Genomic DNA, 25,999 nt, shown 5'->3' with positions numbered 1-25,999 from the left:
GGAAAATACAGAATTGAGAACAAATTATTTCTCAGTAATTTAGAAATAGGTATTTATTTAGCAAAATCTTATGTACTAATTGAAAGTCAATGCTATCTCTTAAACCATGTTTTTCATGACTGGGCTCACTTATAGGGTATTACACATATAGAAATACTTGTACCCTTGACATAAATACTTTCTCTAAAAGGATTTAAATGGATTTTATTTTAACTGCATCCATCATTCATTGATAACCTCTAGATCAGCAATATCCAATGGAACTTTCTGAAATGACAAAATGTTCTATATCTGACTGTCCAAAATGGGAATCACTAAAAACACGTGGCCATTAAGCAGTTGAAATATGGCTTGTGCAATGAAGAACTACATATTTTAATTTTGATTAATTTTAAACTTAAATTTACATAGCTTCATGTCACTAGTGGTTCCTATATTGGACAGCAAAACTCAAAAAGTGTTTTAAGGATGATAAACCATTCATATATACATTTGAAGTAACAACTATAAAGATTGAAGGGATATAAAGATAAATATACACGTGATACATATACACAGTGTTATTGGGGAAAGAAGACAGATATATGTTAAAAGTTAAACAATACAAGTGTTTAAAAAATCAAAGTAATTCCATAAGATGGAACACAGCATATAATAAATTCTAAATGAATGATGCTACTATTGAGATCAGATATAGATTTAACAGGTTGGTTTTTTTCCCTTTTTTGTCTCTATCTCATTGCTTCTCCGTCTGTGTTTGTCTCTAACACCACACATCTGTCCCCTGCTTCCTTCCACCTCCCCGTTCTCATCTACACACATGTATAAGTTAGGAAAGCAAATCTTTAGTGATGACAGTGATACATCTATAAGTTACCAAAAATAATCAATGCTGGAAAGAACCAGATCCAAGATTTGGATCATGAGCCTAATATAACCATACTCAGCAACAGACCGGCTCAAAGATCCAGGAAATGGTAATTTAAGATGAAGATAAATGAGCCATGTGATAAAATAAACCTTAGTTTAAGGTCAGTATGTACTTTATAACTGGCTTGGATTAATGTACCTGTGAAAACAATTTCAAATGGGCCTCTGAAAAGGTAAGGAAATATCCCCACCCAAGGATTACTAGAAAATTTCACTCATTTATAATAAAAAAGGAAAAGCTCACTAATTTAAAAAAAATCCCATGCTTGAATAACTCATTTACCCAGCATGATGAAAGGCCAATGTACACCATATATAAGTGATTCTTTTTTTCTCAACACAAAAATGTTGAGAATATCAAAACGTTTCTAAGACTTCAAGGAATGTTTGTCCACATGTGGTATACATTTGGACAATGCAAGGCTATTTGCCCCTATATTAAATAACTCCACACTGCTTTGCTTTTGGAGTTGTCTATTCTGTTTCCAGCGGCATTTCTCTCACGACCATCGTTGCCAGCCTATCAGCTACTAATTCATATAATGATTATATATTAACTTTTAGAAATCCTAAATCTGTACTCCTCTGTCTCTTGCTCAGTTTGTCTTTTTAAAAATAAAGACAACGAACTAGACTTTAAACTGTCTATATTCCAGCCTATTTCAACCTCATAAACTATGAGAAATAAGACTAAGTAGAAGAAGAGTAAGGACTGGAAGGACTCTGCTGTGACCAAATATACTTTAATGAACAAACTTTTTGGCCATTCTAATATTTTCCCTCTGGGTCCAAGTTTCTGATTATATTCTAGTTGGTTAATCCCTTGTCTTAACACTGGATAATGGGGGTAGGAGAGAGAGGGTTGAGGGAGACACTACAATAAAAACATCAAGGTGTGGAGACCTAATTTGAGTCTGCAATCTGTTTCCCATGTAGGCTAGAACACCAGTGGGAGTAGCATTTTTCTTAGTGATTTTTTCAAACAGTTGTCCCCCATCACAGTGGAAGATGAACCATTTTCTCATGACCTCCTTGTCCAAATTAAATTATGTATCATAAAAAGTCCTGTGTTAGAAGTATTCTCCACTGCTGAAGTTTTACATTATTTGAAAGTTCATCTACTTTAAAAGAATCCAAATCTAGTCCTGACTTTATAAAAGACCTTTTGTTATTTTATTTTCTATTCTGTTATCCACACCCTCAATAACTCAGATATTCCCAAAAAGATGCCACAAAAAAACTAATTATATGACCACAGATATCTTTATATGAACCAGAGAGATGCTTCCATAAAGCTGTGACATGGAATGCTACTGTAAAACTGAAAATTAGCACCATAAGAATAAGCTCATTTTTCCACAGACCCTTTAAAGATATTATGACTAGGGGGCCAGCCCAGCGGCATAGTGGTGAAGTTTGTACACTCTACTTCGGTGGCTCAGGGTTCAGGGGTTCAGATCCCAGATGCAGACCTACACACCACTCATTAAGCCATGCTGTGGCAGCATCCCACATACAAAATAGAGGAAAACTGGCAACAGATGTTAGCTCAGGGCTAATCTTCCTCACACAAACACAAAAATTATGATTAGGAATGGCACTTAGAGGTACAAAAGCAGGAAAATGGCATTCTTTCTCTAGGGTCCATCAGCAGCCCATGTGGCAGTGGGAGAAACAGGCATGGGAACTGTGTTAAAAATGCCAAACACATCACTCTGGCTTTATTTATTTATCGTACACCCTCCATCCTCCCTCACATCTCTCACGTAGAAAAAATGGTTCCTGTTCAACCTATATAGTCAGAATAAAAAGGAGAGAAGCAGGCTCTTAGTGTGACCCTGTGGTACAGTGGGCAAAGGGCAAGAAGCAACAGTAGTACCTCAGAGATTATAAACTAATTAGTGTGGCTGAACAAAATCCAAATAACAAGAGGTCTGAGCCTGGTTCAATGATAGTAGAGCTCTGCTGCTCAAGAGAACTTTAAGATCTAGAAGCACATTTAAAAACTGGAATGAGAGTTAAGAGATGGTGTTCAACTATCCTGTTTTGCTTCAAATGGGTTCAGAGACTTGGGCATGTCATCTGAATTACTTTTATAATCTAAACAAGTGGCTTGAAATATAATCTTTGAAACTCTTTGAGAATATGTCAACTAGACTAAACTACTTCTATATCTATCTCAGAACATTGCATCTATAATCATGGAATGAAAACTATGTCCATATGTTCAGATGATACTAGGACGTCTTTTAAATTTCAAATATTCTCTCATTAGTAGGCTATTTTTTATTCCATAGCTGCTTTATTGATTTTTCCCATATTTCCAGGCACATAATATTCATTCTCAATTGTATCATTATCTACTATTTGATATAATTTTGTGCGATTTAAAGATTCACATTTTCAGCTCTCAAACTTTTTGATCACTGATTTAAATACATCAAATACCCAAAACTTTAAAATTGTCAAAATAGCAGTTCATGAAAAGTAACAATGTCACCACAATGAAACAAACATACGTAAATACACATGTTGTATGGGTCACTTTAGCTGTCTTTATAGATAAGGGCATAATTTTGTCACTAACAAATAATAAGGCCAATCAAATCTACCTGTTCTAATAGTGCAAAAAATCCAAAAAGAATGCATTACTAGAAAGTAGAAAATGAGAATCGTCTTTGTTCATACTGTTGACCTCACAGAAAACTCCTGTCCCTCTAGAATGTCTAGCAAACATCTTCCTCCTAACCACCAGCCGCCATGCACCCCTTGATTTGAACAACTCCAACTGGCACTCCCCTAGTTCTTGGTGAAATATCCCCATGAGAACAGCAGTCATCATCTATGTTAGCTGCTTCCATGTTTGTCTCCCCTCCTAGATCACGTGTGCACCAAGGGCAGGGTCTGCATTTTACTCTGCTTGGGTCTTGCACGTTTAGCACACTGGCTGGTCTGTGATGCATGTACGACAAAGATTTGCAGAATGATTGAAGATATGTTAGCTCTCTTGAACCAAAAGAAAAAAAGAAAAGATACAAACAAAAAGCACTTGCAAAAGTCCTGGATTAAAAATAAAATGAAAAAACAGGATTACTAACCACTGCCACTTTCCTCTAAAACTCAAGGTAATCTGATATAGAAAACAGACAAATATTGAATATCAACTTCTATTAAAATATTGTATGAAAATTTCACCCCTAAACTAGATCTCTGAGACTTACAAATTGTCTATCAAATCAAAAATCAGAAATTAAGTGTTACATAGAGCTAACTATGTAACTATAAAGCAGACCAGTAAGCAAATAAGCAAGTTATTTGTAAAATGTTTTAAAAGATTTATAACTTGTCACTTTTAAACTCTAATTCTATGCATTATTTTCTCAAATTATAGATCCAGTAACACATTTCAACATTGCTGACCAAATATTTAACTGATTTTGTCTATTTCACTACTATACGTAAAAAGCACAGCATGTGAATATATATTCCAAATAGTGACACGTGGGGCTGACGGGGCATTTCAACTGGGAACAAACAACAGGGGAATAGTGTGTCCTGGGGAAGGGACTTTCTGATTCAGAACAGCTTATCCTCACCTTTCAAACGTATGCCTGTCTTTTACAAGAAAAACATTTACACAGCCTTGGATGATTGGAGCTTGCAGCTAACTATGTAAATAAACAAATATGAAAAAAAATTTCCCCCAAAGTCTGGCTACAGATAATAAACAGGGCTTGAAGGGGCTTCAGAAAGAACTCAAACTGTAAACATGTATGCTCAAGTCAGTTTGGGTTATGTTAATTTAGGGCTGTAAACGCAAACAAATCAGTTAATATTTAAATAGAAAGTAACATTTTCGGATCCTTAAATGATCAATAATTAGTTCACACAGACTGTATATTACACAGAAGCGGAGATACTGACTAGTTCCACTATCATAAAAAATAACCAAGTTATTTCAAAAAGATACAGTCATCACTCAAATGTGATATTTTTTCTTCTCTCAAATGTGGCTCCATTATGGAGATAAGAATAAAAGGTAATATTCTGATTTTGGTTTCTGGGAAATGCAAAGGTTACACATTTTTCTCTCTGAAATTACCGTTTAACTTATAAAGCTCATGGGGCTACGTGAGCAAATATGGAAACAAGAAAATTTGATAATGAGATTGTATGGCTAAATACAAGTATGGATTTTATAAATACTCCTTGCATATAATCAGTGGTTAACTTCAGGTAATGTAGATATGATCTTTTATAGATTACAATAGATCTGATCCTTAAATACTCATTTATTGCCACTTTAGAACCATACAGAATTTTGAAAATACTTTTTTAAGACAAAGGACAACTTTGTTAGGTGAAAACATTGATTCAAACTTAAGGGAAATTTTAGAAAAAAGAGAGAGAAAGGAAAGGCAAGGAAACTAGCATTTGTTACTTACTGGTGTTAGGTGACTGGGCCAGGTGTTGTACACATTTGCAGGTATGCTCCCTGACTCTATGATATAGGAGGTGCTAACATTCCAATTTTACAGATGAGGTAACAGGAAGCAGCGAGGTTAATTATCTTGCCTAACATCACACAGTGAGTAAGTGGTGGAGCTAGGTTGTAAACTTTAGTCTGTCTTACTTCTATCTGTATGACTTATCCAACTGTTTCCCTAAATCGGGTATTAATTCTTAAGAACTTATAGAGTTTGTGTTACTTAATTACATAGAGTCTCAACAAAATACAGGCAACACATCAAAGTGAGAAAAGCAATGCTCTAAGAGTCAGGAAAGAAACCCTAACTCTAGACCCTCCTTTCTCATCTACTTACTAAGCTATCATGCCCTGAGAAAATAATTAAAATGGCAAGGCCTTAGGAATTTAAGATAACCGGGTGGTGAAGGAGTAGGATGGTGAATTCAGGCTGGTCTCTATTATTTTTAATAAATGCTATGGACCGAATGTGTCCCCTCAAATTCATATGTTGAATCCTAACACCCAATGTGATGGCGTTTGGGGGTGAGGCCTTTGGGAAACCATTAAGACATGAGGGCTGAGCTCTCATGAATGGGATTAGTGCCCTTACAAAAGAGGCCCCCAGAGAGCTCTCTTCCCAATTTAGCCATGTGAGAAAACAGTGAAGAGACTCCATTTTTGAACCATGATGTGGGCTCTCATCGAACATCAAATCTTCCAGTACCTTAACCTTGAAATTTCCAGCCTCTGGAATTGAGAGAAATAAATTTCTGTTGTTTATAAGCTACCCAGTCTCTGGTATTTTGTTATAGGAGCCCAAATGGACTAATGAGTATAATTTCCAGCAATTCAATTATCCTATGACTCCATATTCTTAAAAATAACAGATTAACAAACATCATTCAAAGAGCATAACTAGAACACAGACTTCTAAATTTTAAATCCAAAGTACACTTTTGCCCTATTATCTCTACTCTAATATTTTTTTTCTTTTCTTTTTTTTTTTTTTTGAGTAAGATTAGCCCTGAGCTAACATCTGCTGCCAATCCTCCTCTTTTTGCTGAGGAAGGCTGTCCCTGAGCTAACATCCGTGCCTATCTTCCTCTACTTTATATGTGGGACACCGGCCACAGCATGGCTTGCCAAGTGGTGCCATGTCTGCACCTGGGATCCGAACTGGGGAACCCCGGGCCAACGAACCGTAACATGCACACTTAACCACTGCGCCACCGGGCCGGCCCCTACTCTAATATTTCAAATCACTGCTTCATTATTTCAAGAGACATATGATCTTTTTACATACAAATGGGAAAAAAAGGTATTATCCCAAAAATAAACGTTAATGATGGGAGGATATTACCCACATACTCCCAAATTAATGATTATATGTAAAGAGGATACATAAAAATCTTTGTGATAAAACTTAAAGCCTAACTTTTAAAATTTACTCAATGACTAAAGACAGTTCAAATTAATGCATTTTTTTCTTATTCAGGAAAAGATTTAACTTTTAGATTTAAAAAGGTAAGCCAATTATAATTTTTTAAAACATTTTTACCACTTAAACAGCCTTTGACTTTCTGGGCTATAGAACATACCAACTTTGGGCGCTCTGATCAATATCAAGAAATTATAACACTGCCACTTTAGAGGCAAGTTGCTTTTTATTTTCTTTCCTTGAAAAGAAACAAAATAAAACATTTAAAGGGAAAAGGTTTTCTTTATTTCCTCAAAAAAGATTCTCTTGAAATATAGTATGTCTTTACAGAAAAAAAATAAGCCAAAAAGTATGAACATTTCTTAATTTAAAAAATACAAGTAATGTGTAGTTTATAAGTATTAAATGTCTTTATGAATTTTTCAAGTCTCAGTTGTAGGATTTACTAATTCAAAAGACACACAAGTATTATGCAATCCTTTCTGCATGCAACTACCTCTGTTTTTTTAATTGAACATCAGAATTTCTAACTAAATTATTACAATCCTTGTTTATTGCTATTACTTGTAACTGAACAACCATTGGTTATTATTTTCAACTGTGTCTCTTGGAGTCAACATTTTCATTTACAAAGTATTATTTGAAAATTGTCCAATTGTCGAAATCCAGAAGATAGCACATTTTTCCTAACTGCATAACTTGAGAAAATACACTCAGAAATGGTAACATGAAATTAAATTGTAAAAATAATTAGGGTAGACTACATGATTTACTACTGTATATACAGAATCTAGAAAATTAGAGTAAAATACACAAATTTATTTAAAAATAATCTACAATGATTTATGTTCTATCCTATGCCATTTATACAACACCAAGATAATACCTGAAAATTAAGAAATATTTTGAGTTTCCCAGAGAATGCCAATAACTGGTCTCAGTTTTCTCTTACTAAATTGACTATTAAACCAATGAATTTTAATGTGGATTCATGACTACACAAACACAACCTAAATCTTATCAAAAATCAGGCAAAAATGAAGTTATTTTCTATACTGGGAATTATAACATTATACTTAAAAAAACATTACATTGACTCAAAAACCATATAAATTTCCTATGAACTTCTGTGGAAAGTTATAATTTGATCAATAAAGATATTTAGAAACAAAGGGGAAAAAAAGGAAAGTTTAAAAATGTTCACCTTCAATTTATTTCATAGGTCACTGTTACACCATCTAATAAGATAATTAAAAACATGCAAGCAGCTGGTACTACAGCTAAACAGATTAATGTAATAGTCTGTAGTCATATGTGCTGGCAAGGGGCTCGCCTCTTTGGAGAGGAGAAGGTCAGCTGCCCTTGGGAAGAGGAGGAGGAGGCTGGTGGGGAGAGAATCTTCCATCTACCTTGTGGCCCTGTGCTACTGTCACTAAGTTAAACGTCTACTACAAACTGCTAATCTGCAAAGTACTTCTCTTCTTTCATACCCAGCAAGAGTCTCTCAGTTTTAAGGGTTACATGAGAAATAGAGAAAGCTCATATAATCCAACAGAAAACATTAACATCGGTCTTTAAAAGGTACAAGATATACTGCATAAAACAATAATATCTTCTCAGTTCTTATAAATTTTCCATTTTAATATGTCATCTGCAAATTAGTTAGTAGATATACAATCAAATTTTAACAAAAACTTCCAAAACAAGATCTAGTCTATTACCCAGGCATCATATAATAATCATACTGGTGCCTCAGGAGTTAAATGCAGCTGTACCCTATCTGAACCAATGAAGCAAAACCACAAAAGACACAAATCCAAAATAAAACCTCTGAGCCTTATGAAATATAAATCTATGAGCATCAGGCACATAAATATATAGTTAGGCTCCATCGATTGTAAATTTCAAAATTTGTCAAAATTCCAAAAATCTATCTTTGAAGTTATACTAATAGTGAAACATCTTCCTTTTATCTTTACTGTGTGTACAAATTTATTATACAAAGGCAACCTAGAATACCGTACCAGAGATTGGGAGTTTCAAGCCTCAGGTTAAGCTTGTGCTTAGCTCCCTTTCTGCTAACAAAAGTTATTTTCCTGTAAGACACATGTTTTTTGACTTCCTTTTGGTGTCTCTCTATTAGAGCACTGTAAAAAAAATTCTACAATACCAGAAGGTTAATGATGATGACAATGATGATGATGACATTTGCCTGGATGATGAAAGCAGCTAATATTTATTCAGCCTTACAACACGACATTATCCCATTAAATCCTCAGAACAAGTGTGTTTTATTACTCCCACTTTAAAGGTGAGGAAACTGAGGCTAAGACCTGTCCAAAGTCTCCACAGTATTTGGAGTGAGGATTTGAACCAACTCACTATGATTAGATATTGTTAACAAACAAAAAACCACAGACTATGCCCTCTTGCAACTGATAACCCAAGATGACAATAATACAAATAATAGAAAGAATATAGATTTAGGTGACCAATTTAAGATTGAATTCAAAAGTTAATAAAACCTCAAGATATGCTCTAAAAGGGTACACGTCTTGGAGGGTTAAGTGAAGACTAAGGCAACAAAGTGGCCAATTCACATGAAGTAATACAAAAGAACTAATATTAATAATGCCATGGCTTTGCAATTAGATTTTCAAAAGGTTTTATCGTACACATTTCATCTCAGTCTTTAAAACAGTTGTGACAAGGAAGCAGGTTAGACATTATAAGGTCCATTTCACAGAAGACAAACTAAGGCTAATCATTATCCTGGGCACGAGTATACACGGCTTGAGTATGTGGTACTAAGCTGACAGCCAGAACTGTCTAACTGTGAAGAAAAGTCAAGATTTCTAAGGCAAAAATATTGCATTTTGACAATTGTTAGGCTAAACGATGTTTGAGGGTTGGAATATTCACATTTTTCTAATAATCTATGTCTAGTTAGTTTAAAAGAGCTAAGACAGCAACAGAAAAATAATTTTCATTTTCGGCAGTGAATTTTACTGACAATTCTGTTGCCATTTTAGTGTGATTCTGCAACAATTCCTAGGTTTTATCAGTTAACCTTAATACGAAAATATACCCTAGAGCTGTGCTTCCATGAATTCTGCATTTAACCCAAGTGTCAAATTCACAAGTAAGCTCATTATATGTAAGAGCTATTGCCTACTGAGTAGAAAAATACTCATTTCACACCTTAAATACTACAATACTATTTAATAACAGCACTGGCCTGCCAACTATTAAAAGCTCGTTTTTATATACTGTACTACCTGAGCTTTCTATCTTGCCTTTTTAATTACAACAATAAATTAATATCCCAACATTACAACACTGACAGGCATTGATTAAAACCATATTAGTTAACAACATTAGTATTTATTGTGCAAAGGTGCATTAGGAGTTCATTTTTAGAGTACAATTATCATTCAATAATACGAAGATATTTGAATCTTCAAACTATTCAAGAACAAAATAAACTACAAGATAATACTGTGTCTTCACATCAACACATTTCTCTTAACTTTATATTATGTCCATTATTTACTATAATTAGCTAAACTATAAATGTAATTGTAAAATATAATTCACCAAAAAAATGTATATATATATATGAATTTTCCTTGCTTTGAAATGCATCTTTATTTTTCTTTTGCCTTGGTTATTTTTTATTGTATTTATATCTAGTAACAATATAACCACCATAGATTTCACATATATTATGTTAACATTCCTCAGTCACATGCCAAATCACGAATATTTATTTAACTATCTTTTATATTTACTTTGTGGTTTTTTTGTGTGTGACCAGCTGTAACATGTTCAGACAGAGGATTCTACCTGTTATTTAATATGTCAAATTCCAAGCTTTATATTACACCTCAGCACTAAAAGAAGAATTTGGAGAATTCCACCATTCATATGGTGGGAGGGGTACAGTGAAATTTAATGACAGCATATGAGCCTTACTGCTGTGACAATACCTTCTAGAACACCATGGGAACATAAGCCTTTTGTAGTATCCAGGACACTTGAATGACTGATTATTTATACAGACCCCAACTGGCATAAAATAAAGATGTCAAGTGTTTCAATTACCATTTCATTTCTGGAATTCATAAACAAATTGTAAAAACTTCCACATTTACCACATTCTTATTAAGTGCTTCCTGTATACAAGGCCCTACTCTAGATTAAAAGCTCGCCTGGGATCTGAAGAAACAAATGACATAGTTCCAATTAGGGATACAGAATATGTACTCAAGTAAAAATATAAAGATTCTAAGCCTAAATTCCATATTTATTATATAAAAGGAGTTACAGCTTAATATTCAAATGAGTTTCTAAGTGTACAGTGGTTCTTGCATGTATTTTATGGTGTCATTACATAAATATCACAACTAATTAACCATAAGGAGAATGTATTCCAACTAAAGTATTTCTTTAAGAATCTACAATGTCAAAATGTATTACTGAATTTGTACTTTTTTCCCCTAAAAGAAAACCACCCGGTTCTTCTATCATTTTGGTTCAGTATATGAATTTTCAAACATTACTGGAAATACTTTAATCTTTCTTCTTCCTAGATTTCCATGTTACGAAGGGACAAAATCCATAAACACTTACTCAAGCAAACTCAAGTTCTAAGGAGAATATTAACAAAAGACGAGACAAAAATACATGTTTTCTTAACAAGTATATCGTTTTTCAAAAATCACTAATTGAGAAATAACTGCCCTGTTTGCTGAAAAGCCAAACAGGATATTAACAAACAGCACATAATGTAACCATGGATTACATTTTATACTCTCTTAGATGCTCTCATAAGCAGTACACTCCATTTTAGCAGGAAACTTAAACAAAAGGAAGCCTTTAATACTGTAACAGATATACTGAAAAAATAAAAACAAAAATGGATTATAATGAAGCTTAGCTTATACTATATGTGCATTCATTCCAATTATCCTACTATGGGATAACAACAGACATCTACAATAAGTCCATTTGCTCAAGAACTTAGAATGTTGCATTTTCCATTACTCAATAAGTCTGCAGAACAACTGCATCTCACAATATTCTTTATGTTTGTCATACTTTTAAAGCACAGGTAACAGTTCCTTACTACTGTATTAGAATCCTGTAAGATTAGGGATCTTGCACATCATCTTGTAATATTATGTATCTATGTATTCATCACCTACCTATAGGAATTAAAAGTCCCATCAGAATCTAAAGTAGAACTTGTTCTTCTTCCATTTTTATTTGAATCTCCTGGAAAAAAAATTTAAAAACACTGAAATAATGGAGATTATGAAACTGAATATTTCAGTTGAAAAGCTACTGTATAACAGCTCTATGCAGTATATAGGGTTAAAAAGCATATATCCCCTTATCCCTCCCCCAAATATCTTTTGTAATCAGAGCCCTTTAGGCAAAAAATTCATTTTGATGCTTAAATATAAACCACCACCACCATGCCTAACTTGGATAGGAATACTACCAAAGTAATTACTAATGGGAACAAATGAAGTACAGTACATACATTTTCTTCTTATGACTCCCAGACAAAACCAATTTATAAATCATTTAATCATATACTAATGTTTATAAACAAAGGGCAAATTTTTGTTAGTGACCAAATCACCCATCCTGACCACTGGTACAGTCAAAAGAGAGTGGGCAGACATCCGACCTGAAATGTTTTCCAGCCTCCAGTTCTCCACTCTCTAGGAAACTGGTACGCAGAGAGGTAACAGAAAGCAGACTTAGGAGGTGATGATCAAGAATGCATTCTTGTGAGCTTTTAATACACATTAATATTGTTCCCAAAACTTTGTTTTAATTGTGGGCAAAAGATCAGCAGTTTAAAAAATGAAAAAACAACAACATCAAAAGGTATTTCTGCCTCATGTTGTAATAAACATTTTGGGAAAGAAAACATTTCACTCAGGAAACTGGCATATTCATAAAATCAGATTTAGACTAGATTCATATCTATCAGTTTAAAGATTACAGAATAAAAATAAATTTGTTAAATAAGTGATTACCAATACCACAATATGAAATATATATTCTTATTGATAGAAATTTAACTTGAATCATTTGTTTAAAATATATACATCAAAGTATAATTTTTATGAAACCATAGTGTACTACTATTAAATATATCATTTATTCTCAGAAATAAATTAAAAAGACTAGAATCCGATTACATTTCATACTTCTAATTCCCGTAATGTAACTTTCAAACATCAGGTTATATTCATTTTTATGATATTTAAAGCTTAATAATTTAATGATTTATCCAATTTTAATTTATACTTTTAATCCACTTTGAACAATCTAAGGTGCCACTGGAGATCATCACAGTGGTCCTGGTTAAGTCAAATAATAATTACAGAGCTTTCACTTTAAAGATGAGATTATTTTTAATTATTGAGTATAGTACTTGAGGTACCATACTTCTATAATTATGCTACTCATTAAATGGTTATTGAAAGCTGAAATGTAATTTTAATGACAGCTACCTATTTTTCTTTGCACATTTTATAGTTGACAGATTAGTCAAGAATGTTGTTTCTCTTCAAAATCTTTGCAGCTGCGCCAAAGTGTTTAGGAGGACGAAAACCGGACTGAGCGCACTCACTGAACTTTTAACTCTATTCTTTTTGCAAAATGCACTCTCAGTTTTTCTTTTTCATTAAACAAAAATCCTAAAATGGCTTACAGCATTCAAAAATGTTGCCAAATTTTATAGAAGAAAATAATCCAGAAACACTTAAATGTTTAAGAACAATCTAGCTGGGCAAATTTTGTTAATTCTTTGAAAACATCGACACTGTAAGATTATTCACACAACATACTTCATTTTTTTCAAAATAAATTAATGTATTATAATAAACTAAAAAGATTTAAGGAAAATTAGTCTTTGTCTGGCTAAACGAAAATTTCTTACAACACATGTTATTTAACAGCTTGCAGACATTTCCTGTGAAACATTCCATAATCAGCATAGAATAAGTACTATTTTATACATTTAAAATATGAGCCTTCTTTCTCTTTAAAACAAAAGATTATGATAAAATCTCACAAATAGAATATTTCTTCCCTTCTGCTGGTATTTATCAGATCAAATATAAAATGTTTCAAATTTTCAATTTTTTAAACAACTAGGTTTTGTCATCATAATATATTACAAAGGTTTTCTTCATTTTATATATGTTTTGATATGACTATACCACATTAAATGTAACCTTCAAAGGATGGTAATAAGAAAAAAAAGCAGTTTTTCTTTCTCTAAAACATACCAAATAAGGACTACAATTGTTTCTCTAAACAATATTAGAGAAAAGATTTCAGAGTTTGCTATACGGGGGAAAGGCAATAAAGTTTTGGAGCAGGAAAAACTGCTTTGTTCCTTCAATCCTCTAGTTGAAATTAATTATAGCAAATGTTTATGAAAACATCTGTTCCTTACAGTTATAAATTCTTAATTTTAGTATGGACGATTCCAGACTCTTATTTTGGAAGGAAACTGACCGACAATTGAAAGGTTTACAAAAGAACAGACAGAATTTGTAATTCTAGAGAACTATATATACAGTGTGCTATATCCTGTAGAGATTTTCGTTTGTGTGAAACATTTGGAGGAGCTGGTAACTAGGAGAAATCAAAGACAAACAGAGAGGCTCATCTTTCATTTAAGATGTTATACAATAAAAACATGTCTGTAACACAAGAAAACACCAACTAAGCATTGCAAACAAATGTTACTTTACTATCAATCTAATTTGGAGGTAAGTATAGTAAAATAAGTATTAATTTTACTAGGGATTGTAATAAGTCAAATGTCAACACAATCATGGGAAGGTATGCACAGTGTTCCCCCAAAATAACAACAGAGGGTGCAAGAGAGTTTAATATGATTTTCACTGCTGTTCTTAGTGTTGAACGAAGTTGTCAGTGGTTGTAACTAAACGAGGATGCACAGGCTGTTTTCGGGTCTCTCCCTCTCTCTGTCTCTCACAAACACACACACGCATGCACACATAAATACGTTATTAAAGTAATCTTACACAAAGGCCTCTACATGAGCAAACAGCACTACTTAAATGTGTTTTAAGATAACAGACTTCCTTTCACTTGCTTGAAAAGTAGAGTAAATTTTTAAAATGCAATTGTGATTTTAAAGATATTTCAAGTTTTAAAGTAAACTAACCAAGAAAATAATCTAGATATATTTATTGAACAAATTTTAAATAAATGCATAAATTATATACAATATATAACATACATATTATATAGGTTACTATAAATGTATAACATTGTACAATATATTACATATTTAAGGAACAGTTCATCGATTACTTGTGACTATTACACTTTGAAGTTTACATAACACATTCATTTCTCATTAGTTAGTAACTTTGTAAAATGAGTTAATAACATCACAATTAAACTAAGTTGACTGATTAGAAGAAAACATGCTTGTAGTTATGTTATTTTAAATGAGGATACAAAGAGCATTGTATTTTCCATCAGTAATTTCTAGTATACATGTATGTAACTTATTAAAGCCAATAATATGTATAATGATGACTTAAATTTCAAAGCAGGATTAATTGAACTCTGGACCCCTTTTCAGCTTTTACTGCAGTCCTGTTTAGCCAAGGGCATTTATATACTATCTTATCTGTACACTACTGAAATCATGTTAAACAAAGGTTTAACAATAGATTTCTATAGTGCTTTATAGGCACAAACATCTGCTTTATGAAGGGAGAACCAGAGATTTCAAACTAGGTTAGGTTAAAAACAACCAGAGTAATGCTACAAATAAGCACACCTACTCAATCGTGCCTTCAGTTTACCTCTAAAAAACATCAAGTTTTAAAGTATCACCTCACACTAAGTATGAATTCTGCAAAGTATTACATAATTTAAAAAAGAGTTTCTTCTCTCAATTGTTAGAGAAGTGTCACCAAGTGTGTGTGATGAATATTTAAAAGTAAAAGGGGAAAAAAACTGGTTCAAACTAAGTTGAAAACAAAGCTATAGGTAGCCACATTTTAGTTGTGATGGGATAATATGGCACAATTGAAACATAAAATAGACCACCTAAGACCTGGGAGCAAAAGCTGCTCAGAGTTTCTTTGGGAAATCAGGACATTCAAAAGCATCCATATATACACAGGAATGTAGAAGGCCACACACATGCCCAGGGCAAGATGCATGATCCTATAGGAACTGGAAGGCTGTAAGCTTCCACCTCACGCTGATCACTAGCATAAGTGAAAGCCTTGCTAAATGATGAAGGACAGCTGTGGCATAGAGCCAATCTGCAAAGACAAGGAAAGGTTCTGGGTTTTTGTTTGGTTTTCATTATTTTTTTAGCTCCTGGCATTCAAAGAAATCTCTGTCAAAATTGTAGCTGAACACAATCTACAAAATAAAGACTTCAGTGACTACACGTCAAAGAGTAAGTCTTTGCAAAAATAAAAAATAGTTCAAGAAAATCACTAAACAAATAGACTAAAACAGTCTTCAAGAATATAAAAAAATATCAAACCCTGAGGAAGGAGAGAATCTGATTTCCAGAGTGACCAAGTTATAATATTAAAATATCCAATTGTCAACAAGAACAAGAAAAAAAGTCACAAAGCACACAAAGAAACAAAAAGCATGGCTCATGGAAGGGACAAAAATAAACTGACAAACTATCCCTGAGAAATCTAGAAATTGGTATTTACTAGAAAAGGATTTTGTAACAACTGTCTTAAGAGCAAAAAGAAAACATGGACAAAGGAGGAAAGGAAATCATGTAAAAAATGAAGATACAAAATGAGAATATCAGTAAAGAGGTAGAAATTATAAAAGGAAACAAACAATTTCTAGAGCTGAAAATACAATAACTGAAATAAAAAATTCACGGTTCAACAACAGATGTGAGCAGGCAGAAGACAAAAATAGCAAACTTGAAAATGGAACAATTGAAATTATGGAGTCTGAGGAGCAAAAAGAAAAAAGAATGAAGAAAAGTGAACAGAGCCTAAGACACTTATTTGATACCATCAGGCACATCAACATACACATTATACCAGTCTGAGAAGTAAAAGAGAGAGAGAGAGAAAGAAGCAGAAAGAATATTTGAAGAAATAATGGCCCAAAACTTCCCAAATTTGATGACAGACAAAAAGCTACAAATCCAAGAAGCTCAATGAACGAAAAGTAGATTAACCCAGAGATACACTGTAAGCACACTGTTCAGACAAAGATAAAGAGAGAATCTTGAAAGAACCCAACAGAGAAGTAATTTGTCACAACAAAGAATCTTCAGTAAGATTAATAGCTGATTTGTCATCAGAAAACATGCACACCAAAAGAAAGTGCGGTGACATATATTTAAAGTGCTTAGAGAAAAAGACTGTCAACCAAGAATCTTATATTTAGCAAAATACTCCTTCAAAAATGTGTGAGAAATTAAAACATTCCCAGAAACACAAAAGCTGAGAGTTTGATACTACTTGACATACCGTAGAAGAAAAGCTAATGGTAGTCCCTCAGGTTGAAAGGAAAACACTAGACAGTAACTCAAAACTGTCGGAAGAAATAAAGATGTCTGGTAAAGATAAATATGTAAGCAAATATAGAGCTAGTATTATTGTATTTAAAGTTTGTAATGCTATGCTTCATTTCCTATAAGATATAAAAGATAAATGCCTTAAAAAATCTACACTACTGAACAATAGTGTATTAAAATGTAATTTGTGACACAACATAAAAAGTGAAGGAAGACAGAGCTGTATAGAAGGACATGCTTTGTATGCTATGAAGCTTTGGGATTAACTTGGAATAGAGTGCTATAAATTTACCATATTAAATTTCATCCCTATGATAACCACAAACATATCTAAAAATTACACAATAGGAATGACAAGGAAACCAAAATGGGTACTAGAAAAAAATCAACTGAAAACAAGAAAAAGCACTAATGGAGGAAATGAGGGAGGCAAAGGTACAAAAAATACAGAAAACAACAGCAACATGGCAGAAGTTCTCTCTCATCAGTCGTTACCGTAAATATAACTAAAGTTTCCTATTAAAGGCAGAGAATAATAGAACGAAAAAAAGAAAAAAATATGATGCAGCTATATGTTATCTACAAGAGACTCACTTAAGATCCAAAGGCACAATAGACTGGAAGTGAAAGAATGGAAAAGACATTTCATGTAAAAAGTAACCAAAAAAGAGATAAGGTGGCTATAGTAATATCAGACAAAATAGACTTTAAGTCAAAAAATGTTACAAAAGATAGGGGCCGGCCAGGTGGCGCAGCGGTTAAGTTCGCACGTTCCGCTTCTCGGCGGCCCGGGGTTCGCTGGTTCGGATCCCGGGTGCGGACATGGCACTGCTTGGCAGCCATGCTGTGGTAGGCGTCCCACATATAAACTAGAGGAAGATGGGCACGGATGTTAGCTCAGAGCCAGGCTTCCTCAGCAAAAAGAGGAGGACTGGCAGTAGTTAGCTGAGGGCTAATCTTCCTCCAAAAAAAAAAAAAACAAACAAACAAAATGTTACAAAAGATAAAGACATTACGTACCTATAAAAGGGTCAATTCATCAAGAAGATATAACAATTACAAACATGTATGTTCCAAACAACAGAGCATAAAAATATATGAAAAGTAAATATTGACAGAATTGAAGGTAAAAATAGTTCTACAATAATAGTTGAAGACTTCAATACATCATTTTCAACAATGGATAGAACATTTAGACAGAAGATCAATAAGGAAATAGAGGACTTAACAACAATGGAAACAAACTAGACCTCACACACATACGAAAAACACTCTACCCAACTACGGAATGCACAATCTTCTCAAGTACACATGGAACATTCCCCAGGACAGACCATGCGTTAGGCCACAAAACAAGTCTCAATATATTTAAAAAGACTGAAATCATACAAAGTATATTCTCTGACTACAAAAAAAATGAAGCTAGAAATCAACTACAGAAGGAAAACTAGAAAATTCTCAAGTATAATAAATGTAAATATGTCTTCAGATGGACAGACAAATAGGTAAACATGTGGTTGGTGTCTACATAAACACAGCCGTTTTAACTTTTAAGGGAAAAAGAAATATCCTGCTGCTGATCTTTGGTTAAACTTTAAAGTTTCCAGGAAAAAACACTGAATTGGTAAAATTAAACTGCAACATTCAATTTAATGAAATTATGAAGTGGATGCATTATAGCATCATGGTTAAAAGCTAAAGCTCAGGTAAGACTGACCTGAGTACATACTCCATCATTTACTTGCTCTGTTATTTAATTGTTCAATATCTCAGTTTCCTCATCTGTAAAATGGAGATAACAGTTTCTACCACAAAGTGTGGTTATGAGAATTAAATGAGCGAAGTGCAAGTGAAGTGTTTACAGCAGCCTGTAGCAGCACAATGTAAGTCCTCAATAAATGTTAGCTATCTTTTTTATGAACATTTTAATTGATGTATTTAAAATGCTGGATCCAGTAGAGGAATAAAAGTAAAAGGCTACTGGTTCTATACAAAGAGAATAAACATTCATAATTTAAATATTGAAAATTATAACTCTTCTCTTCTTAGTAATTAAAAAGCATAATTTCTGATAACCTTTTTTTTTACTCTCTGAGGAGGATTTGCCCTGAGCTAACATCTGTTGCCAATCTTCCTCTATTTTGTATGTGAGCCACTGTCACAGCATGGCCACTGATAGATGAGTGGTTCCCCCACCTGGTAACCAAACCCAGGCCACTGAAGCAGCGCATGGCAAACTTAACCACTAGGCCATCGAGGCTGGCCCTGAAAAATTTTTTAATTAACAAAAAGGTTCCTTCATGAATTATTCAATTCTGTGCAAGATTTATGGTATCCTTTTACTATCCTTCCTGGTGATGATCATACCAAATGTCGAATATGACATAAAGAAAGAGAGTGGAGAAATAGTAGAATTATAGCCTTAAAATATAAAGCCACTAATCCATGAGCTTAATATATAAATGTTTCTTAGAATTGACAAAATGTAGACAAAGAACTCAAACTATAGTCAATCTAGTAATAAACTAAAACTATCACATATAGGATAGTATACAATATTACACGTGCATCAGAATAAAAGAAGCTTTAAGAAGAATTCATTAATGATTCTGCAACTGAATGGAAACAAGGTCTAATTTCGAAGATAATCACAAGTATAACTATCCAATTTAAGTTAAAATGTATAATACACAAATGCAAATATTTCTATTTATTCTGACTGTTATTTCTGGGTGTTTTTTTACTTCTCCGGGCATTCCATGGATTTAAAGTTGCTTCATGTCTCAGGAAAAAACAAGTAGACAAGGAGTCAATCAAGAAAACAGAATTCTAATGAAAATTCATCTCTCTGGATTCTACCATCCACATCTATTACAAGAAGGGTAGAGCCAGATAAGGCTAAGCTCATGAATATGTTGATCATCCAAATCACCTGGGGACAGGTATGTAGAGTGCATCTGTGTGTGTGTGTGTGTGTGTGTGTGTGTGTGTGTGTGTGAGAGAGAGAGAGAGAGAGAGTGTGAGAGAGTGAGAGACAGAGAATTTGAGAGAAAGGTGAAATTGAGATAACCATGGGTCAGGTCCAGGATTCCCTACTTTTAAAAGGTTTCCTAGATTATTTTGATGATTCCTGAGACTTTCCTAGTCCAAAATAATAGGCTTCTACTATAGTAAAAGTGACAATCTCCTATAGAAGACAATTTAATTTGCCCCAATTAGGGAGATAATATTGAGTATCTTACGTGTCATCATTTACTATGGACTATCAATAAGGCACAAACTTTGATCTCATTTTTCAGCAGTACTATAGACTGCATGGAGCTATGCCAACTCTGTACATTACCCTAATGTGACCAGTAGGATATAGTAGATTACTGTAGGAAGGGTGCAGACTGGAGATGTCAAACAGAACACTGCTATCAGCCTGTGTGGTTCTCCCGTGGACCATCTGGGCCTTAAAAGCACCTTCCTACAAAAGACTTCACAATGCTGTAATTTAGATAATTACAAAACACATTTATACTAAGTAGATAAACAACAAAGTAGATTTTGAGAAGAGTTTCCTCAGAAGTAAACGTGTTGACAAAGAACATTTAATAATAGTTCTTTAAACTTGGAGAAAGAGTATTAAGGCCTAAGATAATTATTACATAATTTGTCCTTTACTACATTTTTTCTTAACAAAAATACAAATAATTTGGTTTAAACTTTGACTAGCTGACATTTTTAATTTTTCCACTAGTGTTACAAAAGTTTTAATGAAACTTGCCCAGGCCCCAAAAGAACCACAATAGCTTTTCAAAGAGAATCTAATTAATACTTATTGAATTCTAACCCTGACATTAAACTGCATGTTCAGTGCCCAAAATACATAATATTTGCTAAATAAAATACAGCATTTCTTGTATTGAAGTCCTATTTGATTTTCTATAAATCTTTCAAATAATAACCATAAAATATTTGTTATTCATTTTCTTCAGTGTCTAAAAAAAGGAAGTATCTTTTTCTACAAAATAGATTCCTTTGGTCACGTCCCATTTTCACTACTGATTACAAACAGGGCTAGATCCTGTAAGATTGGTTTAACATCTAGTGGACAAGACCTCATAAAATGTAAAGACACCCATTAACCCCAAGTACTTAACTTTAGATAATTAACACTAAATATTTCCCTTTTCAGTATGGAAAATTAAAGTGGGAATTATTTGAAGGATATAAATTACATCCACAAACAAGGGTAAATAATCTTATTTATGTCTTTTAAATGACAGCTAAATGAACAAGTTCTTATATCAAAGATCTACTTAAAAAGTGTAACAGACATTTTAACTATAAATTCCCAAAGCTCAGATGAAGAATCAAGGGTAAATATTCTTAAACATATCTTTAGTCTGACAAAAGATTTACCAAACTAAATCACATTAAAATATAGTAATCTAAAAATCCTCAAATATAAAAATTTTTAAATGTTTACCATTTCCTTCAGATAAAAAAATTCAACTATCCTTTTAGAGTATTAAAAAAATCAAAGTAGTTATTTATTGAGCATTTTATCCAAACTAACAAATTTAGTTATCTAGATAAACTGTAAAGGGGCCCTAATTAATAAATGTATTTACTAATTCAAACTTCTAATCATGCACCTGGATGATGTGATAGCTTTTCTACTTTTTTAAGTCTTTCAACAATCACGTGTTGAACACTTCCTCTATTTTAGCACTAGTGATACAGTGGCAAGCAAAAGCTCAAAACCCGTCTCTGACATCCTTGAGTTTGTTGAAAGTTCAGCAGAGAGGGACAGTCAAAGCAATGTACCATGACAACTTTGAAAACTGTTATAGAATAAAGTTACACACCCAACCAGACACTAACTTCTGAGAGAAGAGGGGTCACTGAACACAAAGAACATGAGGAGCACTCCACTAGAGACCAGCATGTGCCAAGGCTCTGTGAAGGTCATATTAAGGACTTTGGTCAAGGTGAATAGGAAGTCAGTGAAATTAGGGTTTTAAGCAGAAGTAGAACATGATAAGGTTTGTAGCTTTGAAAAGGTCACTTGAACTTCTGGATGAAGCGACTTGAAGGTGAGTGTAAAGAGAAGGAGAATAGATGCAGGAGACGGAGTAAGAAGCTCTTGTACTCCAAGGTAAAAGATGAGAGAATAGCCATATCAATGATACTACTATGAGACCATCTTAAGGATGGCAACTTACCATTTTTAAAGCTCATTAATGTTATTTACTGAGAGCTTACTATGTGCCAGGTACTCTTTCAGGAACTGGAAGTACTACAGTGAACAAAACAGAATGGGGGGAGGAGGTGCAGGGGGAGAAAACATAGGAAAATAAAGTCGTAACAGATAAGTTCAGATAGCTATAAGAACTGTAAAGAAAATAAAGTAGAATGATGTGACATTCAGTGGCTGGAGAGGGTGCTCTCTGCAGGGAGAGGTAATATGTGATTTGAGATTCTAGTAACAAGAAAAAATCAGCCATTTAAACTTTACGGCAAAGGGCACACATGCAAAGGCCGGAGAGCAGAAGCTGGCTTTTAAAAGTTTTTAAAAAAGGCCAAGGTAGTTGGAAGGCTAGGAGTAAAGTAGTACAAGATGAGGTCTGTGGGACAACAAGGGGCCATAGAACTTGGGGTTTTCTGGGGAGAAAGTCTAGATTTTATAAGTACAATGAGAAGCCACCGGAAAGTTTTAAAATGATGAAAAAGATGATCTACTTTATGCTTGGAAAAGATAATTCTAGCTGCTATGTAAAGATTGGATTGAAAGTGGGGAGGGGGGTGGGGGGAGGCAAGATGGAAGCTAAGAGATCACTTAGGAGCTGGATCTCAGGATAACCTGATAAAACAGACAGAGACAACTGCATATTTAATTCTAAGATAGTCTAAATGACAATTTGAAATTCTTTGAAATGACTTAAAATTACTTTCATGGCAGAAAACTAAATAATTATGTTCCTAATATTTTATTTCCAACCACAATAATTATCTTAATCTGATTATTAATAATTTTATTTATTTTTATAAACTGCTTTCTACATAGATCAGAAATACAGCACATTATAGATTACTAGTATGATTTCAGTCCCATTCAACATGAAGCACCACTTCAAGCCTATCTCTCAGTAGTTACAACTAAAAATTCTACGCAAAGTACAAAAAACAACTTCTTGAGGACTCTGAAAAGTAAATACTAGCAAGCATTTTGGACAAAGGAGTCAAAGACACAGTGGTAGTGTGTTTTCTGGGTTTTTTCCCTCTCCTTTCTCTCTCAGCTTCGAGCTCAGGTCAGGCTGAATCTGAGAACTAAATAGGCACAGACAGCAAAAACTCTAATTCCATTTTTTCTGGGACTGGGAAAAGAATCCTCTTTTCTGTTTCCCTTTTCTCACTTCCAATCTTGCAATGAAGCCAGGCCTAATTGTAGAACTACTCTGCCACAGTGGATGGGTGGTTGCAGTGATGTGGACATATAAAACCTTGAGGAATAAAGCTATCTTTTCAGATAGAAAACTAGGAAAAGGAGTCCCTGCTGTGTGAACAGCGAGTGAGGAATCTCCATTACTTTCTTCTTTTCTCTTTCTGTCATCACTTGGCCACAAAAGTGGGCCCACTCACGGAGCTGTACAATAGCATGAGAGTCAAAAGCTCTGACAGAACAAGCCAGAGGGTGTTGGGTTATCCTGCAGAAGCTGGACAAGAGGATTCTCCAATTCTGTATATGAACTGACACAAATCCTGGGTTCACCACTAAGCTGTATATGCTCAAAACATACCCAAAGAAGCACAGCAAAAGCTTGGAGAATTGACCTATGATATAAACTACCACCAAAGTCAAAGACTAACCCCTGAGGGTCACATGCAAAGTACAAACTCAAAAAGCATAGAAAGGATTTTGAAAATTAAACTGACACTGGAACCACCACCCATAGAAGGTGAGGCAGAACTGGCAGTCTGAACCTAATTGGGGGGACTGCCTGTGAAAAGAAAAGAGGGAAAAAAAGAGGAGAGGAAAGGAGAAAGGAAAGAGGAAAGGAAAGAAAAGATTTCTCTAGAGGATTTCGTGGGATCTAGAGCTTCAAAAGAAAATACTCAAAATTTTCAGGATACAATCCAAAATTACTTGATATACCTAGAACCAGGAAAATCTGACCAACTTTCAAAGTACAATACAATCAAAAGATGGCAACCCTGAGATGACCCAGATGTTGGAATCAACAAACACTTACAGAAGCTACTATCACTTTTCTCCATGAAGCAATAGTGCATACTCTTGAAATAAATAGATAGACGTTCATTATTAAAAAAAAAAAAGTAGAAGCTACTAAAAAGAATCAAATTGAAATTTTAAGACTGTAAAGTATAGTATCTGAAATTTAAAAAAAAATTCACTAGATGGGCTCAATAACAACATGGAGTTGCCAGAGGAATAAGTCAGTGAATTGGAAGACAGATCAATAGAAGATAGCCAATCTGAAGGAGAGAGAGACACAAGATTTAAAAAATAAAATGAACAAGGTCTCAAGGAACCATGGGAGAATATGGACTCCTGGCAAATGTTCAGAATTCAAATCTTTTAAAAACATTATCAGAATCACTTTCTATAAGTCATCAATATAATCTAATTATCTTCTCCATAGTTGTATTTAGTTTCAGTATAAAGAATAAATATAAAGTTTATCTAAATGAAAAATGAGATTATAACAGAATGTGGAAAGTAATTTGACCAATGCTAGTATTCACTTACTTTTCATTTCTTGGATATGTTTTATTTTTGCATTGTAAAACAAATACCTATACATTAAAAACTTGTACAGTTGAGAGAAATTAAGATAAAAACTAGCAAAAAGAAAAAGATTTTGAAAACAAAAAAGAAGAAAAGAAAAAGAGAAAGAAAAACACCTATAATGTAATACATGAGGGGAAATATTTTTCCTTTGTCTTTTTTCTATGAAATTGAAACCTCACAATACAGAAACAATTTTGTGTTCTATTATTTCATGTATAATTAGTGTAAGCACTTCTCCCATGTTATTTTAAAAACTTTTACAACACAATTTTAAATGGCTGCATAATACAGCAATCATGAATATTCCTTATTTAACTATTTTTCTATAAATGGATATTTCCATATTTAAAATAGTTAACTGTTCTAAATAACACTATGGTAAATATCTTTGTGCATAAATCTTTCCCTACCTATCTTAAGACACAAAGTTAAATTGACTAGCTCTGGCTTTTAAAAGTATTACAAAGTTAATACAAAGGTATTAACAAAACTACAAAATTAATACAAATTGATAAAAACCACAAAACTAACACACAATTATTGTGGAAAACTTTCAAATGCAGATTCATACAAGGAAGAAAATAAAAGGCCACTCATAATTTTACCATTGTTAGTATTTCAACAGATTTCCTCAAATTTTTAACAAAATGCACCATATATACATATTCTACTGTTTGAATACAATATATGGTTTCATATTATTGTAAAACAACTTTAAATGGCTGCAGAGAATTTTAAACAATAGCTGATCTTTACAGCATAGCCCAAAATAATTAT

The 25,999-nt window shown here is 33.4% G+C and overlaps 1 protein-coding gene across 21 annotated transcripts in view; it reads right to left on the bottom strand.

Annotated features, from left to right (window-relative positions):
* TBC1D5 (TBC1 domain family member 5) overlaps positions 1-25,999 on the bottom strand; it is a 565,096-nt gene that overhangs the window by 268,231 nt on the left and 270,866 nt on the right. For 16 of the 21 annotated variants that reach the window (XM_070575957.1, XM_070575968.1, XM_070575969.1 and 13 more), the window contains one exon: positions 12,044-12,113. The exons of the other annotated variants lie outside the window; for them this stretch is intronic. In XM_070575957.1, the coding sequence (XP_070432058.1) occupies positions 12,044-12,113 (70 nt within the window). The remainder of the gene's footprint in view (positions 1-12,043; positions 12,114-25,999) is intronic. 21 annotated transcript variants of the gene reach the window in all.

The sequence above is a fragment of the Equus przewalskii genome, chromosome 15 (assembly GCF_037783145.1).
Source record: "Equus przewalskii isolate Varuska chromosome 15, EquPr2, whole genome shotgun sequence".
Lineage (NCBI taxonomy): Eukaryota > Metazoa > Chordata > Mammalia > Perissodactyla > Equidae > Equus > Equus przewalskii.
Note: the sequence above shows the minus strand (reverse complement) of the source record. Positions and strands in the feature narration are given on the sequence as shown.